This window comes from Geotrypetes seraphini, chromosome 8 (genome assembly GCF_902459505.1).
Source record: "Geotrypetes seraphini chromosome 8, aGeoSer1.1, whole genome shotgun sequence".
In the NCBI taxonomy this organism is placed as follows: Eukaryota; Metazoa; Chordata; class Amphibia; order Gymnophiona; family Dermophiidae; genus Geotrypetes; species Geotrypetes seraphini.
This window is the reverse complement of record NC_047091.1, coordinates 151457354-151477627: the sequence shown is the minus strand read 5'-3', so window position 1 is coordinate 151477627 and position 20274 is coordinate 151457354. Positions and strand designations below refer to the sequence as shown.

Genomic DNA, 20274 nt, shown 5'->3' with positions numbered 1-20274 from the left:
AGTCGGAGCAGTTGAACGCTCCCATTTCCTCGGAGGAAATCCGAATGGGGATTAAAAAGCTAAAACTTACTAAATCGCCTGGTCCCAATGGATTCGGTCCGGAGTATTACAAACTTTTGCCCGACTTGCTTATACAACCATCGCGTGATTATTTTAACTTCCTTTCTACTGCGGCGGCGGGCGTCCCGCATAATCTTGCTCATATCTCCCTGCTCCCGAAGCCGGGAAAGGATCCCATGCAGGTCGGCTTGTATAGGCCGATATCCTTATTAAATCAAGATGTTAAGTTGTTGACGTCTATTATGGCGACTCGGCTTAATGTGTTTCTCCCTCAGCTCATCGAGGCTGATCAGGTGGGATTTGTACCTCAGTGTTATGCATCGATGAATCTCTTGAAAGCGTTGACCGCCATACATGAGCATAGGGGGAGCGGGGGTACATCCGCGATTGTCGGGCTTGATATGGAAAAGGCTTTTGACAGCATTTCTTGGCAGTATCTTTTTTGGGTGTTGCAGGAGTATGGTGTGGGTGGGACTTTCCTTGCCTGGATTCGAGGACTCTATACGGAGCCGCAAGCTCGGCTTATTATTAATGGCAGCCTTTCGCAGTCCTTTCCACTTTGCCGGGGCACTCGCCAGGGTTGTCCCCTCTCTCCCCTACTGTTCGTCCTAGCTATAGAACCGCTTGCTATTAAGATTCGAACCAGCCCTGCCCTACGGGGCATCTGCATAGGTGGGTCGGAGTGCCGTATTACTTTATTTGCGGACGATATTTTACTCTTCTTGGACCAGGCCCCCATTCATCTGCCGGTGGCGTTGCAGCTGGTATCGGCGTTCGGTGTCCTCTCCGGTCTCCGAGTGAACTGCGCGAAATCGGAATTGTTGCCTCTGACGGGGTTAGGGTGGGAACCGTGGCACTCTGGCTTGCAGATACCTCCAGTGACCGCCCCCATGCGGTATTTGGGTATCTATCTGCACCCAGACCCTGGGGTGATGTACCAGAGTAATATCTTGGCGGTACTTGATAAGATTCAGGCTTTGTGTCACGCGTGGCAGGATCTTCCACTGTCCCTTGTGGGGAGAGCAGCGCTCATCAAAATGATCTTACTGCCTAAGATACTGTACCCTATTCAAACGGTGCCCTTTTGGATCTTACAGCACGATATCCGAAGGCTTTGCTCTCTTTTTTCTGTATTTCTCTGGCGCGGTCGGACTGCCCGTATTGCTTATGTTAAATTGACCCTTTTTAAGTCGGAGGGAGGGCTAGGGCTTCCTGACATCCGGGCATACAACGTGGCAGCTTTAATGCGCTTTATTCATGAGGGAGTGACAGGGTCGGCCAGATTTTCTCCACGGGGCTGGCTGGAGAGGTGGAGTGCACCTTACACTTTCTTGAACCTTCTGCATTCCCCGGGGGGATTGCGAGGGGACATGTCTTCTAAACTTCGGTTCTTGCACCCTCTCCGCCAGGCTTGGCAGTGGTGGCGACGAGCACAGTCGAAATCCCCCCGGGCATCGCCTTTCCTGCAACTGCAAGGCAATCCGGAGTTCTTATCGGGAGCGGGGAGATCCCCATTTGTTGATTGGGCAGTGCAGGGGGCTATTACGCTCTCGCATCTGATGGATACAGACACGGGGGTATTTGATTCTTTTGCACAATTTCAGGATAAGTGGGATGTACCCAAAACTCACTTCTTTGCCTATTTACAGGCCCGCCATTACTTTCAGAGTCTTTCCTCACACTATGGAGCGGAGTGATCTTGTGGAAGCCTGGATGTATACCTATTATGCACACCGTCTACTTTGAGCTCACTTGCACTCTGGTATCGGGTGGTGCATTCGTCGGCGTCCCAGGGGCACCTGACTTTGTTGTGCGATGCTTGGAACAAGGATATGGCTTCCCACTACACCCCTGACACTTTCTTGACGCTGTTTCACACTCTTCATGCCTTTGTGAAGTCTGCGGCCTGGCAGGAGACCCAATTTAAAATCCTTCATAGAGCTTATATTATTGCAGCCCGGGGTGCTAGAATGGGTCTTTGGGAGACACCCACGTGTCTTAAATGCAGTGGGGCCCCGGGGACATTCCTTCATTCCTTTTTGGAATGTCCCGAGCTTTCTTTGTGGAATTTTTCCTTTGCGCAGCTTAGGCTGGTTCTCCAGCGAACTATTGAGTGGGATTATAAGACATTATTGCTCGGAGATCAGACTCTGTTAGAGGACCAGGGCTTCACGATTCCTCAGAGGCGCTTTATCTACCTGACGCTGTTGATAGTCAAACGATTGATCTTACAATATTGGACCCACACGGGGGCCATACCCCTGGATTGTTGGATACATCAAATGCATGAGTTAGCCCGCTTTGAGCTTAGTTACTACAAGCACTCTACAAATATTGAGGTACTAGCCTACCTGGCCTTATGGCAGGCTTTTCTATATCTGCCTATAGTTTCCAGCGAGGAGGGTTGGGGGGGGGGGGGGGTCTGGCTGATGGGGGTTTGGTTGTAGAGTATGTCTGTGTGTGCGGATGGTGTGTTTGTACGGGTGAATGATGAGATTCTGGTTTGGGGATTTTCCTGAGGGGTTAATTTGTTTGTTCTATGTGTGAAAACAAAAAATTTTGATGGGGTTGACCTGAGGACCAATTTGTTGCTGCATTGGATTAAGTGCAGTGGTTTTTCTGGAGGTGCTTTACACTATTGCTTAGCCTGTTGTATTTCTGTTGACTTGTGTTTTGCTCTCTCTTCTTTCTGTACTCTTGGTCTCTCTTGTTGACTCCTCAATAAACATATTAAAAAAAAAATAAATAAATAAAAAAAAGACTTAGCCAAAAGGAAAGATTTATAAACTATAAAGAGTTTTACCTCATGCAAAATTGTCATTTCTTTAATAAGAAGAAATTAACTATTCTTTCTATGGCCCTCCAAGTACCTACAAATCCAAAATGTGGCCTGGCAAAGGGTTTGAGTTTGAGACCACTGCTCTTGCTGGTTCAATCATAAGAGAATCCAAAACATGGGGAAAATAAACTTAATGCTGGTGCCAAATGAATATCGTTACAAATAAATACTAATAATGAACAGCACTGTAAATCTCAAATTGTTATATGAGGTGCTTTTAAAGTGCTCAGAGATTCTTGGACAGCGAGACCATGCTGGATTTTCCCCACTGGTGCTTAGCTTGCTTCTCAATCATTGCACTTGCACTCGCAATGCATAAAACCATGTATAATTGTAACTTCTACAAACATAACACTTATATCCTCCAGTTCAAACGCTGAAGCTAAAGCTCAAGGCTTAACTATTTTATACCTCAAGCATACGGTTGAAGCACATATGCAGGGGAATTTGCCTCAGAAGCTACCGGGCAGTCATTGCTCCAGAGCTAGGAAGGAGAGCCCGAATTCCTCATTGGTTACCCACTGTGCCAACTACAACAGTAAGGTGATTAAATATTAATCTAACAAAGTGCAAGCCACACTTATCTGTTGCTTCATGGCAGACAGGCTTGATAATTTAGGATGACAAAATTAGAACTTAATTTAATAGTTGAATATCTTCTTCACTGATTGACGGGGTTCTGACGCAATCATAAGAACTACCATACTGGGTCAGACCAATGACACATCTAGCCCAGTATCCTATTTCCAGTGGCCAATCCAAGTCACAAGCACTTGGCAAAAACCCAGGCAGTACCAACATTCCATCTACCGATCCCAGGACAAGCAGTGGCTTCCCCCAGGTCTATCTCAACAGCAGACTATGAACTTTTCCTCCAGGAACTTGTCCCCCCAATTTTTTTTTTTTTGACCCGTCTACGTTAACCGCTGTTGCCACATTGCAACAAGTTCCAGATAATTATTTTTTGAGTGAAAAAATATTTCCTACTATTGGTTTTAAAAGTATTTCCCTGTAAACCCTAGTCTTTGTAATTTTTGATGGAGTAAAAAACTGATTCACTTGTATGTGTTCTATGCCACTGAGGATCTCATAGACTTCAATCATCAGCTATCACTTCTCCACTGGGATCTCCCGTGGTTGTCTTGCGAGGCTGCTGTGGGAAGTCCTGGCAGTCATTTTGGCTGAGGAATCAGCAAGGGCAAAAATGACTGGGGATCGCTCTTGCCCAGAAGAGGCCACTAGACTACCAGGAGATTTAAAAGGTAGGCCTAGGTCAGGGGTAGGCAATTCCGGTCCTCGAGAGCTGGAGCCAGGTCAGGTTTTCAGGATATCCACAATAAATATGCATGAAATAGATTTGCATCTCAAGGAGGTAGTGCATGCAAATCCATCTCATACATATTCATTGTGGATATCCTGAAAACCTGACCTGGCTCTGGCTCTCGAGGACCGGAATGGCCTACCGCTGGCCTAGGTGGTCTGATGGATAGGGCACTAGTTGACCATCAGGGCATTTAAAAGTAGGCTCAGGAAGAGCCATCAGATGGTGGGAGGCAGGGTGGTGGTTTCAAGGCTGGCTGGTTGGCTGGCTTTGATGTGGTTGAGAGGCCTGAGGGGGAAGCGAGCGCAGGGGAAGAGTATCGGTTTCAGCTAAAAATGCACTAGCAATTTTAGCTGAAACCTGAACTTGGATTTCGGGTTTGTTTTGGTGCCAAACCTGAAATCTGATCAGCTTCCATGTATCTACCATCTTGCCAGCATGTGCACTAATATGTATTTAGCCATGCAAATTTTATAAGAGGAGACCTCTTCTGTATGTATAACGACTTTACAAGCCTAAATGTAGCCCTCTGCAAACACATCTCCTCCCGTCCCCCACACATTCACCTTACACAGTCCTCTTAGGAGGCCTTTTACTAAAGTTTAGCGTGTGCTAACAGACATTAGCTACTGCTTTTGAAAACAAATACCACTCATGCAACGAAACCTGCGACTCCCTTGTACGATCAGACATCATCCAAAGCATGTCCTACGGTGATGTAATGAAACAAGTGCGGCAACTTAAAACGACTACAAAACATATAAAATCAGTGCAATGAAAATATCTCTCCTACAACTCTTTTCTTGTCCTTTGCTTCTACACAGCAGGTTGGACTAACAAGGCAACCTCTCATTTAATAACACTTCAATGCCATTTAATAACACTCATTTAATAACACTTCAATGCCATTTAATAACACTTCAATGTCATGAACATGCACATGGGGGGGGGTAGGGGTGAAAGTTACACATTTCAGTCATGAAATGAATAACCACAAGAGTCATGTTGAGTTGTGTATCCGTGTTTTTCTTACTAGAGATGGACATTCGCTAGTTCACATTTTGTTCATGAATATGTTTCGATGCACATAAAATCAATTTAGTATGCAATAACCTATGAATTAATGCATGTGTAATCAATAGGAACGAGCATGTAAAAAGTTATTAAAATGAATATGTGAATTGACCTGAAGAATTGTTTAAGAAAAAAAGTCAAAAATGAACCAAAAATGTATGGAATGTGCACATTCCTAGTTCTCGCCAGTGGCATATATTATCTTCAGCTGCAAGATCAATTTTCTTTGCAGATAATTGTACTTTCCAAAAATACCATCCTGAAGTTTATTTTTGTTTACCCTTGCTTGCAATTAATAAACTTTAAAAATAGAAGTTACGCTTCTCCGTTTCTCGACTCTTGGTGTTCTAAGGTCACTGGCTACAAGAGACACTCGATCATTCTCTATGAATGCATGCAACCACAAACTGATCCAAAAAGAGGCAGTGAGGACACAAGGTGAGTAATTTTCCATTTCAGTACCATCTGAATACATTGATGGTAATGGATATCTGAAGATACGTTTGAATCTTAGGCAGAAGTGCCCTGAACATAACCCCAAGGAAAACCTTTGAAGAAAGATTTATGACTGTGCTTTCAGCTAGTGCAACCAGCTCCACATTCAAAATCTAAAAGCCACACTAAGACATTTGAGCTCACAAAAACACAACAGAAAAAAAAAAATAAAAAAGCAGCCTAGCTCCAGACTTACCATCATATGACAAGATGTGACCTTTTTTGCCCTCATAAATGACGTGTCCTTTGGGAACGGCCTCATCTCTCCCTCTCTCTGCTCTGCCAGGGCTGTCTTCTCGAATTATCCTGGTGATGGTTCCCTTATACAGCACTTCAGCTGGGGTGCCCTTGGAAAACCACCAGATCTACATGTAATACTTGTCACAAGCAAACAGCAAGATGGTTGGGATGAGGGAGGGGGCAGTCATAAGCAAAAACATTTCATTCCAAAATGGTCCCATTTGCAGATGATTTATCTTCCTGTGTCAAGACTAACAGCTAAAACCTGAAGCTTTAATTATTTACACACATAATTACAAAGTTGGGACATTATTGTGGAAAACTTCCAAATAAGGTGAGAAGCTAGAAATGCAAAAGAGAAGACATAAAAGCATGAGGCCCCTGCTGTGTAGAAATCAGAAATGGAAAAGTCACTTCAGCTCAGCTGGACTTCTATCTTTTATGGATCTGGTGAACTGCCCCTATATTCCTGCACTTTGATTTATTTTGGACTACACGTAGTGCACATGCAAGTATAGTTCATGCATTCTTGTCAGTTATACATGTGTATTTGGCCATACAAACTTACGTGTGCCCCTTTCTGCCTGTAAAACAGGCTTTACATGTGGAAAATGCTGTCTCATCCCTCTGCAAACATTTATCTTACTTCTCCCGACCCTCTGGTCCCTTACAGTCCTCTTAATTTACAATTCTTTATTGCTTTTGGAAACAAATACCACTCTTCTAATTGAACCTGTACCTTGCTTGTACATCCAGGAATCCTCCTTCCACACAGGGTGCAAATATTATTCCCAGCCCACTGTTTCTGCTTATTAGCTGTGGTGAGGTGGGCAGGGTACCAGTGGGCAAGAATCACAGGATATACAATTACAGCTTACTAAGATCCTGGATCAAAGCTGTGGCTTAAAGAAAGCTAGATGGAAAATAACTGTTCTGCTGTAAATTAGGAATACCAGTGAGGAAAGGGCTGGATTTTTAGGGAAGCCTTACATCTCAGGTCCCCCAGCAAAAAAAAAATATTAGAAATTCATATTTGCACCTCAGGGAATCATTTCATACTAGCTGTGCTGCACAGTCTGGAGCAGCTATTTTCAACCGCTGTACCTTGGCACACTGGTGTGTCTCAAATGGTTTGCAAGTGTGCTGTGGGAGTTTAGGGGAGGGTCACTTATTAGTAGGGCCAGTAGAGGCGTTTGAGGGAGGGCTATACCCAAATCTGATTTTAGATAGGTGGCTGCACAGATTCTCATGCTCCCAGGGGCCCCGCATCTTGGCATGTCTAGGGCTTAATTTGTGCCTTTAGTCTTTCTGGCTCTGGAAGTAACGTTACCACCCCAGTGTTCTCCCCACCTTGCTGTCTCACCTCCCCTGCCCTTGCTTCTCTTCCTCCTGCTTCTTCCCCAGCCAGCGATTTGGCATCTCCTCTTGTCCCCCCCTCCCCCCCCCCAGTATCTTTTAAAAGTAATTTTTTCTTCCAAAGGTCTCTGGCAGTGAGCAGTAGTTCACCCAGAGCTCATATCCTTCTGTCCGACACCACTTCCTGTTTCTGCGTAGGTAGGGAGCGTCAGTCAGAAGGCTGTGAACTTGGGGCGAGCAGTGTGTGCTTGCTGACAGAGACTTCTGGAAGAAAACCCAGGGTTTAAAAGGTATTTGGGGAGGTGGATTGCAAGGTAGAAGGAGACGCTGGATTGCTGGCAGGAGGGGAGGGGGAGTCTCTTCTGGATTGCTGGCTGAGGAAAGAACAGGAGGGAGAAATGCCGGCCACTGATTTTGAAGGGGGGAGGGGGAGAAAGCAGAATGCTGAACCACTGATGGAGGGAGAAGGGGGAATGCTGGACCACTGATGGTGTGGGTAGGGGAGAAGGAGGAATGATGGATCATTGAGGGTGAGGAAAAGGAGAAATGCTGGGGTATTGGTGGTGGTGGGGGGGGAGAAGAGAAAAGAACAAATACTGGACCATTGGTGTGAGGGGTGGGGGAAGAAAAAGTACAAATGCTGGACTGATGATATGCCTTGACAATTTTAGTGACTTATCAGTGAGCCACGAGATGAAAAAAGTTAAAATCACTGGTCTAGAGATAGATTATTTTTTATCAGGTGTTGAGTGAGGCAGGCACAGTTACAAAAAACACATATGCACTCATTAAATCAGGTAATCAGTAGGGGTGTGAATGAAACCCCCCACTTCATTTAGTTTTCTAATTACTTCGAATTTTCCACCACGTCCTAGCATGCACGAAAGAAAGACACAAAATGACATTTGATTGTTTTCGTGTCATTTTGGATGTGGAACCCCCCCACCAAACTTAAACTAAAGTCATTGCTGCCCTGTTTTAAAGTGAGAGCCTATGATTAGTAGTCTAGATGCTTTGTTTTCCCCCTTATGGCGATCCTTCTCTTCCTTACTGAAAGGAACATCTTGCTGTGACCTACAAAAGAAATGAGGTCATCCTACTGTACAAAGAAATGGTCCAGACAATACAATGTTCTACCATGTCGAACATTGTGGCGGTAATCCTGTAAAGAGCCATGTACATTCATATGTGCATAAGTGCCAGTAATCTAGTCATTTACATGTGTATGTGACCATACATGCAGGTAAATAATCATCCAGCTGTGTGTTATTCTATAAATATGAACATCTTGCAGGATAACTTCCATAAATGGAGAATTTAGGCTCCAGGATGATGCGCACTGAGGCCCGGATTCTATAAACAGAGCCTGACGTTAATCTAGACACCTAACTTAATTATTTTAAAAGCTTAATTGGCGCAGATGAGTGGAGTAATAATTAGCTCATAAGTGGCAAAAAGTAAAATTAATTGGGTGGTAGGTGCCTACAAGTTTCAGGTAGGTGCCTAGTCCAAGGCGCTTACCAGAAAGTGTGCGCGGTTAAGGGCGGACCATGGGTGTGTTTTACGTGTAGCATCTAAATTTGACTTAATTGCCAGTATTTAGGCCAAGAAAACCCTGGCAAATATAAGGGGCGTCTAAAGTTTTATGCTTAAGTAAAATTTAGGCACCACTAGGCAAGATTCTAAAAATAATACCCAACTCACGATTGATATACGCTGTGCGCCGTGTTCCTCAGCAGCCACGTTTTTAGGCATCATTTATAGAATCAGGGCCCGAGTATGAAATCCATGATGGCAGTTCCATGTGAAACTGCCCTTATAGCACACTAGCATAAGTTTGCAGTTTCACTTATGACCTGTCGAAGGCTAGTGTTAAGTGCTTACACCTAGTTGCTAGACAGGTGCATAACCCCTAGTATTCTATAACCTGCATGTATAATTCATAGCCACTCCCCTGACCCACCCAGACCCCTCCCACTGCCACACCCTCTAGAACAGGGGTCTCAAAGTCCCTCCTTGAGGGCCACAATCCAGTCAGGTTTTCAGGATTTCCCCAATGAATATGCACGAGATCTATGTGCATGCACTGCTTTCAATGCATGTTCATTGGGGAAATCCTGAAAACCCGACTGGACTGCGGCCCTCGAGGAGGGACTTTGAGATCCCCTGCTCTAGAAGTTGCATACGACAGAAACTGCTTCTAAAATAGTGACAAAGGTCAGTCGCAAGTGCAGCTGCCAACTGGTGCCAACTAACACCATTTTAAGATGACAATTGGCTGTAAACTCCAATTAACAACCAATGATTAATTTAAGCTGCATGCACAACTGAACTTATTCTACAAATTGAATGCCCAAGTTTACAGAATTAGCGGATAAATGCACATCTTTTACGTGTGGGCCTTTACACCTGCTCTAAGGCCAGAGTAGTGCTCATGGTTAAAAACATATGTGCATGCAAACCCATCTATGTTAGTATTCTATAAAAGAAAGGAAGCACCTACTTTTTTTTTTAGTAGGCTCCCAACAGGTGCCTAAATATAGGCGATCTTTTATATAATTGCTCTTTTAACATACCATTTTGAAAATTCAGGTTGTAGTTGATAAAAGATTGGGTTCTTACCTTGATAATCTTCTTTCTTGTAAATGTGTCTAGTAATCCTGAACGCTAGGGTTATCAATGTGAACCCACAAGTTGATTGCAGACGGATGTCATTCATCTTTCAACTCCGCCTCCTTCTCAGTAGGCTGGCCCATGCTTTCTCAGTTTGTACCAAAGCAGTCAAGAACCACTAGCATAGGAAGCATAGACAAGAGAGGAGAATCTCCCCGACTATACACTTCTGTTAAGCTCTGAAAAAAATGATAACAAATAACATTAGTAAAACTTATGATAACAAGAGTGTGTAACCAGCACTAACAAATATGGAGCTCGTAGCTATTCCCCCGACCACTATCAGGCAGAAAACAGTGTTTTTTTCTTTTTCTTAGCCGAAAGACAGACAATTCTCCAGTCTCAGACATACACTCTCACTGATTTAAAAAACAGGTGAATATCACCAACAGGGTGGGGCTTCAGGACTATTAGACACATTTACAAGAAAGAAAATTATCGAGGTAAGAACCTAATCTTTCTTTCTAGTGCAATGTGTCTAGTAGTACTGAATGCTAGGGACATATCAAAGGAGTCCCCATAATCAACGTCCTTCCTGGCTGCCATGTCCACCCTATAAAACTTGGTGAATGTATGTTGAGTAGACCATGTAGTTGCCCTACAAATCTCCTCGGGTGACAATGCCTGCGACTCTGCCAATGAGGCCAAACTGCTGATGGAATGCACTTTCAATGGGATAAGAGGCTGTTTACCACAGCCAACGCATGCGGCAGAAATTGCCACAGAAGTCTTGGACACAGGCCTCCCTCATTTAGCTTGACTGGAAAGAACAAACAGATGATCTGAGACCCGAAATTCATTGGTAACTTCAAGGTAACGAAGCACAACTCTCTGGACGTCCAGTAACTTCAATATTTTGTCCTTTTTTTCAAACCTGTGGGATGAAGCACAGGTAATCAGACTTCTTGATTGATGTGGAAGGCTGACACTACCTTTAGTAAAAAAGGTAGGACTGTGCACAAGGAAAGCTACCAGGAACACAGTCTTGACCGTGAGATCTAGGAGGGAAGTCTCCTGCAAAGGCTCATACGGAGCCCCGCTGAGACTCTCTGTAAGACAATGTTAGGATTCCAAGGTGGGAAAGGCATTTGCACTGGTGGGTGTAACTGGAAGGTCCCTTTCAAGAATTGTGCCATATCTGAATGAGAGGCTAGAGAGACTTTCTCTCCTCAAGCTCTGAAACATGATAGCATGATAGGCCTACTACCTGCACTTTCAGTGATCCAACGGACAGACCCTTCTCAAGACCTGCCTGCAAAAATGCCAGGACTACCGAAATTGGAGCTCGTAAGGGTGCTACAATATCCTTGGATGTCTGGATGTGATGGGAAGAAAGTGGTCTGAGCTATAGTGTCGCTCATAACTGAACACTGAGAAAACGAGGCTTGAGGGAATTCTAATTTCAGTTCCCGCAGTGATTCAGTAATAATGCCAGGGAGTAAAGTTGTCTTACACAGGTGACGTACAGTAGGTTCTTTCCCCTGATTCAGAGCAATCACCTCCTGACCGTAGGTCTCATACTGAGAACCAGAATCTGCCAGGGAAAAAGCAGCTCCCTGGGACAATAAAAGCATGAAGACAGACCCCCAATCCTCACAGTTGATCTTTGACTGAATATCCTGGTCTTGTTCTGGGTCTGCCTCTGGATGGGGAGTTCTCTGAGGGAACTATCCCATATGCACAATCACAGATGTCCCTGGATCAAATGCAGGACAACTGAGATTTAAATAAGCAGTCTACATCAGATTCACGAAATCAGGGGGTGAGATACTGCCCAGGCAACCCAAAGAATCTTCTCTTGGACTCCGCGGCGTTAACGTATCTGTGCTTCGCCAATTCACTTTTGGACAGCTCTGGGAGGGACTTCTTCCCCTGAAAACAAGTCTCCTGTGGATCCTCTTGTTTCTACTTCTGTTTGTCTGATGTATGCATTTTTGTTTTTACTGACCAATCCCCAGTAATGATATGTTCTGTTTTTAATCATTTCTTTTTGTGCCATTGTAAGCTGATAATGAATTTTATGTACACTGTTTTGAATTTGAGATTAAGCGGTATAGCAAATTTTGAATAAACCTTGAACCTTGATCCCCAGCCCTCGAAGACTCAGAGGGAGCTGAGCCCACTGCCCCGCAGCACATGGCTGCTTCTCTGTCGACCATCCTGCACACAATTGTCATGATATAAAGATCTGAGGAGTCCATCCCTATTGATTTTAAGCAAAATTGAGGGGTTTTGAGGTCAATAGAGATTTTTAAAATAAAATCAGGAAATCTAAGATGGCCACCACAGCAGTGATCTTGGCACCAAAAACAGCTTGAAGGAGAAAAACTAAAAGTAAAAAAATTGCAAAAAAACAATTTTCTGTAGGTGGGGGACCCTATCCCTGGCCCCAGGAACCATCAAATTAAGACCCCCAATTTTCCACATAGGCTACAATATTACTTACAGTTCTATGTGGTGTCTGCCTGCTTCAGCTCAGAAACTGCAGCTGGAGTACTGGAGTGCCTTAAATCAAATCCACAAGATATATTCTTCGGGCTTCCAGTCGGACCGATGTTGGACTGAGCCTCAAATCCCCTCAAAACCTCATGTCACAATGGGGGAGGAAAAATGAAGCCGACCCTCAATTAAGCCTGGACAAATCAGAATAGGGCCAAACACCCTGCACTCAAGTTCCTGATAAATCAGGGATACAAGCATACTAAAAGGGGACTGGATCCCAAGCTCCAAAAATATTAAGCAGGCTGGCTAGACATGTATCCTCAGGAGTTGATCTTGCTAGCAGCAGATTTCTGCCCAGCAAGTCTGAGTCTATTCCCAGGCAAAGAAGGGGTCTTAGACTAGTGGAAACTTTGGATGTAAGAGAAAAAAAAAAGCAAAACAAAACCCCCCAAAAACCTGCAGAAGGAAAAACTGAGGAAGCATGGACCAGCCTACTGGAAAGGAGGCAGAGTTGAAATATGAGTGACATTATTCTGCAATCAACTTACGGGTTCAGATTGATAACCCTGGTGTCCAGGACTACTAGACACATTGCACTAGAAATGAACTTACATGTGTGATAGATCCTCGGTAGTTAATCTGGGTTTCCGGAGGTGCTCTGCTGCTGGGTATCCCTTTGGTGATACTGCCCCCTGAAGGAGTACCCAGAGATGCACCTGGAAAACACAATAGAATCAGCTGTTTTTTTTTAAGGCCTGGCTGAGCCACACAAGAGAAGTTTGAAGGCCATTATACAGAAAGTCTTTCAAATGTTTGCTGTCTAGTAACAGTAATGATGGCCAATTCACCCAGGTTGCCTTCACTTCTAATTCTCTAGTACTTTTGAGGAGAAGCACATGAATTCCTGCACTTAAAACCAAAACCAGCTCTTTGTATGTCTTCTACCCAATCTCTCAAGGCCCTCTATACCTGTTCTATACTGGTTTAAATTCCATACCCACGAGGCTTCCACCATCTTTTCTGCTAGTGATTTAGTCCGTGAGTTTTGTTATTTTTTTTTTTACTGCACCTCTCTCCATTGGTAAGAGGAGCCAATGATTTTTAAACCTGTGAGTCTTTTATGACTTATTGTGTATGCAGTAACGTGGTTGCTCTGCATTTGTCTGAGGCTCATGTTAGTTAACAAGATGACTGTTCCATTCTTGTGGCAACAAAGGCAAACTTTCTCGTGCCAAGTTTGAGAGCACTTTAAAGCAACTGACAAGTACTGACATGAAAAATATGCCCATGACTTCGGCACAGTAGAGAAGTGCAGTCAGGTAGTGAGTACATGTAACTAACCAGAGTTGTCTCTTTGCCCTCTTGTACTTCTCCCTACATTGATGGGTTTTTTTTTTTTTTTTGTTCGTTTCTTCATGCTTTCTATCAAGAAGCCTGTCTGTTCCTGTGATCGTGCCAGAGCAATGATGCCCATGCAGATCTCGTGATCGGTACATGTTTTCCATATGATCACAGGCTCTAAGACGAACTCAAATGATCTCTACTATGGAAGTGCAGCACGGAATGAAAAATGTCCCCCCAGGTCCTTAAATCCCACCCCCATAAAACTGTTACTCAGTTAACCTCTTTTCACTTCTAAAGTTCAAAATAAACCATTCTGAATTTCTACTAAAAAATTTCAGGATATCCATTAAAGGAAAAGACAAGTAGATCTTGAGGAATGTGCAAAGGGCAGAACCTAAGAGCGGTGTCCAGCCTTGTTCCGCTCCCCCAGAATATTTGTGAGAGCTCCAGATTGGACCCTCGAGCTGATTTGCTTGAAAACAGGACCTGGAGTGGGACTCTTATTTTACTATAAACCAGGAGGCTTATAGTTTTATCCTACCTGGAGCCGCTCTAAGCAATTCAAATCAGCCTCAGCAAAAAAGCATTATTGAATCATTAGGGGGGAAAAAAATGAATAGACTCCATCCCATCAGCAAGACAAAAGGACCCACTTTTGTAGAAGGGAAACCTCCTTTTTCTCCAGCTCTAGCCTCACCTTCCTTCTGTCGAGGTCTCTCCTTGATGTGACTTCTGGTTTTGTGAAACCAGAAGTTACATCAAGGAGGGACTTGGCAAAAGGCAGGCTCCGGAGCAGGCCTCTGAAGGTTCTTCATTGTGGCATGGCGGGCTCCTGAAGGTAAAATAGGCGCAAAGAGAGCTGGGAAGGAGAAGGGGTGCTGGAGAAGAGTTGCTGAGTCTGACCCAGGTGCAAATTTTTTTTTACCACAGAAGCAAGGTTTTCTTTTACCACTCCCATGGGGGTGGTAAATGGCCTTGCTCCTGCTCCTGTGGTAAACTGGCCAAATTTTTTCACATTCCCGCGGATTCCTCACAGTTTACAGCAGAAACCTGTCCCTGTGTCATTCTCTAAATTGCAAACCACTTCGATTGTACCACAGAAACAGGCTGTATATTAAATCCATGATACTCTTTACCATACCATATAAACACATTAAATTCGGTTCACTCTCGCCAATGCACTCTACATCTGTCTTGGTTTTAGTTGATGCACTCCTTTGGTCAGTTATTCTAGGACTTCTACTCCCATGATATTATTAAAGATCCAGGGGTCAAAGTTCAAAGCGATTGAACCAGCCAGAAACAGCTCCTGGCCAATTAAACCACCTGTTCAGGGCTAACTGCTAATTTTCAGCAGCACTTAACCAAGGAGTACCAAACTGAAAACTGGTATTCTGGTGGCAGTCGGCACACGGCAGGTTAAGTGCACAATATTCAACATTCCATGCCTTACTCGAGATATCAGTGACAGATAAAGTACCAAAATCCCAAATCAGAGTTGTGCATTGCTAACATTTATTTGGTTCATTTGGCTGCCTAAAATATTTCTGATGCAAATCATTTGTGCGTGTACATGCATTGATCTGTAGGTCATTGGTTTGCAAGTGTGAAATAAATAAATAAATAAAACCACACACATAAGCTGCAAAAACTTTCAAAAATGAAAACAAACCAGTTTTTGGGGGGTTTGGCGATGCACACCCCTAATCCAAATGGCCACACAAGACTCTCAATAAGCTGAACCAGTATCCGTGGACTTCATTTTCCCAACTTTTATGAAGCCAATTTAAATATTAACTTCCTCATTTTATATAAAAGGTTGCCTAAATACAAGCACCCGTTCTTACATAAATTTATAGAATATTAGAATTTACATCTGTATATATCTACTTACATGAATAAATGCCAGTCGTGTGATCAACTGCTACACTACAATTACACAGCAAAACAGCTTGGCGACAAAAGGTTCAAAGAAGAGCGATCAAGATGATAAAGGGGTTGGGACTTCTCTCGTATCAGGGAAGACTAAAGAGGTTAGGGATCTTCAGCCTGGAAAAGAAATGGCTGAGGGAAGGTATGATTGAAGTCTACAAAATCCTGAGTGGAGTCGAACGGGTACAAGTGGATCGATTTTTTTATGCCATCAAAAATTACACTTGAAGTTACAGGGGACACTTGAAGTTACAGGGAAATACTTTTAAAGCCAATAGGAGGAAATATTTTTTCACTCAGAGAATAGTTAAGCTACAGAACACATTGCCATAGGATGTGACAAGAACAGTTAACGTAGCAGGTTTAAAAAAAAAAAGATTTGGACAAGTTCCTGGAGGAAAATTCTATAGTCTTCATGGTGACCTGGCTTGGCTACTATGAAGATGGGATACTGGGCTAGACAGACCATTGGTCTGACCCAGTTAAGGATATTCTTATGTTCTTATGGCAACTGGAGGGAAGAGACATAGGTGGGGCTGACATTTACATGCTTAGGACCAGATTCAATAAATGGTCAAATTTACTTTTAGCGAAGATGAGTTTGGCCGCGGCATTCTGAATCCGTTGGAGTCTGTGGAGGTTTTTCTTAGTTAGGCTTAAGTAGATAGAGTTGCAATAGTCCAATCTGGAGAGGATGATGGATTGGACAAGGAGGGTAAAATGTTTTTGATGGAAGCAGTTATAGCATAGTTCTTAGTGTGGATTACCACACCTAACTTTGGGCATGAGGACATGCCTGCTGAAGCCTGGCGCACAACTACCGTATTCCCCCCAAAAATAAGACACTGTCATATATTATTTTTGGGCCCCAAAATCGCACCAGGTCTTATTTTCGAGGAAACTGCCCCATCACAAATCTGCAGCACTGCCACGCAGCCGAACCCCCCACCTCCCTTTCCATCTCTCCCTCCCCACGCCGACCGCGAGACTGGCATATCATTACCTGCTTCCAAAAGGCAGCGTCGCGGCAGCAATCTAAACGGGCTGCTTAGGGCCTTCTCACGTCGGGACATTCCACCGCCCGTCGCTGATGACATCATCAGTGATGCGGCAGAGGAACGCCCCGACGTGAGAAGGTCCGAAGCAGCCCGTTTAGATTGCTGCTGCGACGCTGCCTTTTGGAAGTAGGCAAGGTAGGAAGAATGAGAGGACACTCTCTAAAGTTGAAAGGGGATAGATTCCGTACAAACATAAGGAAATTCTTCTTCACCCAGAGAGTGGTAGAAAACTGGAACGCTCTTCCGGAGTCTGTTATAGGGGAAAACACCCTCCAGGGTTTCAAGACAAAGTTGGACAAGTTCATGCTAAACTGGTGAGACTGGACTCATTTGGAGCACTAGTCTTGACCTTGGGGCCACCACATCAGCGGACTGCTGGGCAGAATGGACCATTGGTCTGACCCAGCAGCGGCAATTCTTATGTTTTTATATTCTTAATGATATGCCAGTCTCGCGGTCGGCGTGGAGAGGGAGAGATGGAAGGGTCTGCTGCAGCATTTAGGAAGATCCCGGTACCAGAGGTAGACCTTTATTTTGCTTTCCCCTACCCCAAAAATAAGCGCTTAAACTAGGGCTTATTTTTGGGGTAGGGCTTATATTAAGACCTACCTCGAAAATCATGCTAGAGCTTATTTTTGGGGTAGGTCTAATTTTCAGGGAAACACGGTATTGGTAGTTGGGCTTGTAAATGACCCTATTCTATAACACTGCACCAAAATTTTGGGAATGCTTCTGATCTCGCCATGCCCCCTTTTGAGTTGCACATGAAACAATTTATGTGCACATTAGCGCAAAAACAGATCTGCATGCAAGACCTAATGCCAATTAACATCAATAATTGATTGTTAATAGCTCATTAACTAATTAATTCACATGCAGATCTAGGATTTGTGCCCAAATTTGGGCGACCTTTACAGAATTCCAGGGGGTTGATCTATAGTAGTCTAATAATTACACATATAAATGTCACATTTAAGTGTGAACACTTAACGGCAATTATGTTCCTAAGTACCATTACAGAATAGTCTCACAGCCTGCAAAAAGCAGGTGCTATAACTGTGGCATCCAGTTATAGAATTGCCCCCCAGTATTTATGAAATTCTCCGAGAGCAAGTTTTCAATGAAAAATTACTACCTTTTTTAAAATAAACAATGAAAGCAAGTGGTCACACTATATTGTAATGGCAGGTGATTATGATCAGTTTTTTAAAAATGCTAATGGTTGTGCATGTGTGGGAAGTCCTTCAGTGTACACATGCTCTTCTCAGACCCAGCTGTCACGATCCACAGGCCATTCTGGTTTTAAAGGTCACATATATGCAAATTCATTGTTTATTTGCACACAGTGGGGGCAGTGCATGCAAATATATGTCTTGCTGGGGTCAGACCAAATGGCCCATCTAACCCAGTATCCTGTCTTCACGGTGGTCAATACAGGTCACAAGTACCTGGCAAAAAACGAAATATACAGCCAGTAGGTCCTGAGGGCTGAGTCTGATAATAACTGGAGTAGAAAAGGTAATTGCATTTCTCTTCCTCGTAATGGCTTACCTCTAAACATGCTACTCTCCTGGGAGGTTTGTATCACCAGGCCTTCTGATTGATTGGACTGACTTCTTGGGGAGAGCTGTTCTTCTTTCACTCCAGGGAAAGGCACTGCAAATTATTAATTTTAGAAGACAGCCTTTCTTATTATTTGCACTTGTACTGGAGAATGCCATCTGAATTTTTGCTGGGGTTTTTGATTTTGTCCACATATCTTTCACCGAGGGAGGCAAACTCGCAAAATGCTTTGAGGTTTCCTCTCCGCTGCAGAATTTACAACTTCTGGTTTCTCCCTGTTCACACAGCTCAAGACATCTCACCAGACACAGAAAGGTCTGCGAGTTCAACTCTGCAGGGGGAACTGAGTTGGCATCAGAAGTGTGCGTTGTCTATTTCCTCAGGGCTCATCAAAATATAATACATTGGCCTGTGCTGGGACTAAGGCCCAGATTTTATAAAAGAAGCCTAAAATTAAGCACCTAGTCAATTTAGGTGACTAACAATTATTTAATTAGCTTAATTGTTACTGATAACAAGCTTAATTGGCTCAATAATTGGCTTAAATTAAGATGAATTGCTAGTTAGATGCCTAAATCGATAGGTTAGTGCCTAGCCCAAGGTGACTACCAGAAAGTGGGCATGGTTAAGGGCGGATCTTGGGCATGTTTTCCATGTAGGTGCCTAAACTGGACTTAGGCGCTGGTAGGCGTCAAAATCTTAGGCATCCCCCTATTTATGCCAGGTTTTTCTTAGCCTAAGTACCAATACCTATGTTTAATTTATGTGCCACTAGGCACAATTCTATAAACAGTGCTTAACTGAAGATTGACAGCTGCTATGTGCTGCGTTCCTCAGCGTCTATTTATTTTTTTAGGCATCGTTTATAGAATCGGGGCCTAGATAAGCACTTTATTCAGACTATGTTAACGCTGTGTGTATGTATATCTCCCGCCGTATTCTTAACCCATTCTGAAATGGATAAGAGAATGATTCCATGTCATTTTACGCTATCAAGCCCCATTTTTTACCATGGCATGCATGGCGATGAGCGGCTCAATATTCAAAGGATTTGTGCTCCTAATTTTGAGAATTATGCTCAGAAATTAGCCCTAGTAAATTTTTCAAGGGGCCAAGTGCACAGGTTTTCACGCAAAACTTCGCTAAGGCCCTGATTCTATAAATAGCGCCAAACCCATAGATGCTGTTTATAGAATCATGCCTAGCGGCACCTAACTGGTCTTAGGCACCGAAAAGCATTGAAACCTTAGGCGCACTCCCATTTAAACCAGGGTTTTCTTGGCCCCAATGAATACTCCTAAGTCAAACCATGTGCAAAATCTGCACCAAATCACATCTACTTTCCGGTAGGTGCCTCAGTGTAGACGCCTACTTCAAAGTGGTAGGCACCTACCGAGTTAGACGCCTAACAGATAATTTTTTTAAAATTGTTTTTTTTGTTTTTGTTTCTTTTTAATGGTGCTTTCAATTAACTGCGCCGATTGAGCTAATTAAGAAAATTAAGATAGGCACCTGGATAGAAGGCACGCCAATCTAGGCACCTAACTTCTGGTGCCATTTATAGAATCAGGGCATAAACTTCTAAATTTAGGCGCATTAAAAAATGATAGCAAGAGCATAGGATTTAAGGTGGGGGTGGGGGAGTTAGGAGCTTAGCACTGATTTTCATCTTAAGGCTCATAAATGAAGGCAAACGAATGGCAGCCTTAAATTTACGAGCACAACTTTTAAGCTCCTAAATTAAGATGAATTTTCAGCTGAAAAGTTATGCACCTAGGTTTGGCCAAATGTAGGACACAAAGTTAGAAGCCAAACTTAGGAGCATAAATTTAGGAGATGAGCCTTTTTTGAACATCAGGCCCTCAATCTTTACGGTA

The 20274-nt window shown here is 43.6% G+C and overlaps 1 protein-coding gene across 13 annotated transcripts in view; it reads right to left on the bottom strand.

Moving 5' to 3' along the window:
• NCOR2 (nuclear receptor corepressor 2) overlaps positions 1-20274 on the bottom strand; it is an 844184-nt gene that overhangs the window by 95697 nt on the left and 728213 nt on the right. For 11 of the 13 annotated variants that reach the window (XM_033955736.1, XM_033955745.1, XM_033955746.1 and 8 more), the window contains exons 26-28: positions 18386-18490; positions 13113-13216; positions 5986-6136 (exon numbers count right to left, since the gene is read on the bottom strand). In XM_033955736.1, coding sequence (XP_033811627.1) covers positions 5986-6136; positions 13113-13216; positions 18386-18490 — 360 coding nt within the window. The remainder of the gene's footprint in view (positions 1-5985; positions 6137-13112; positions 13217-18385; positions 18491-20274) is intronic. The other 2 variants (XM_033955743.1, XM_033955748.1) reach the window with 1 other exon arrangement.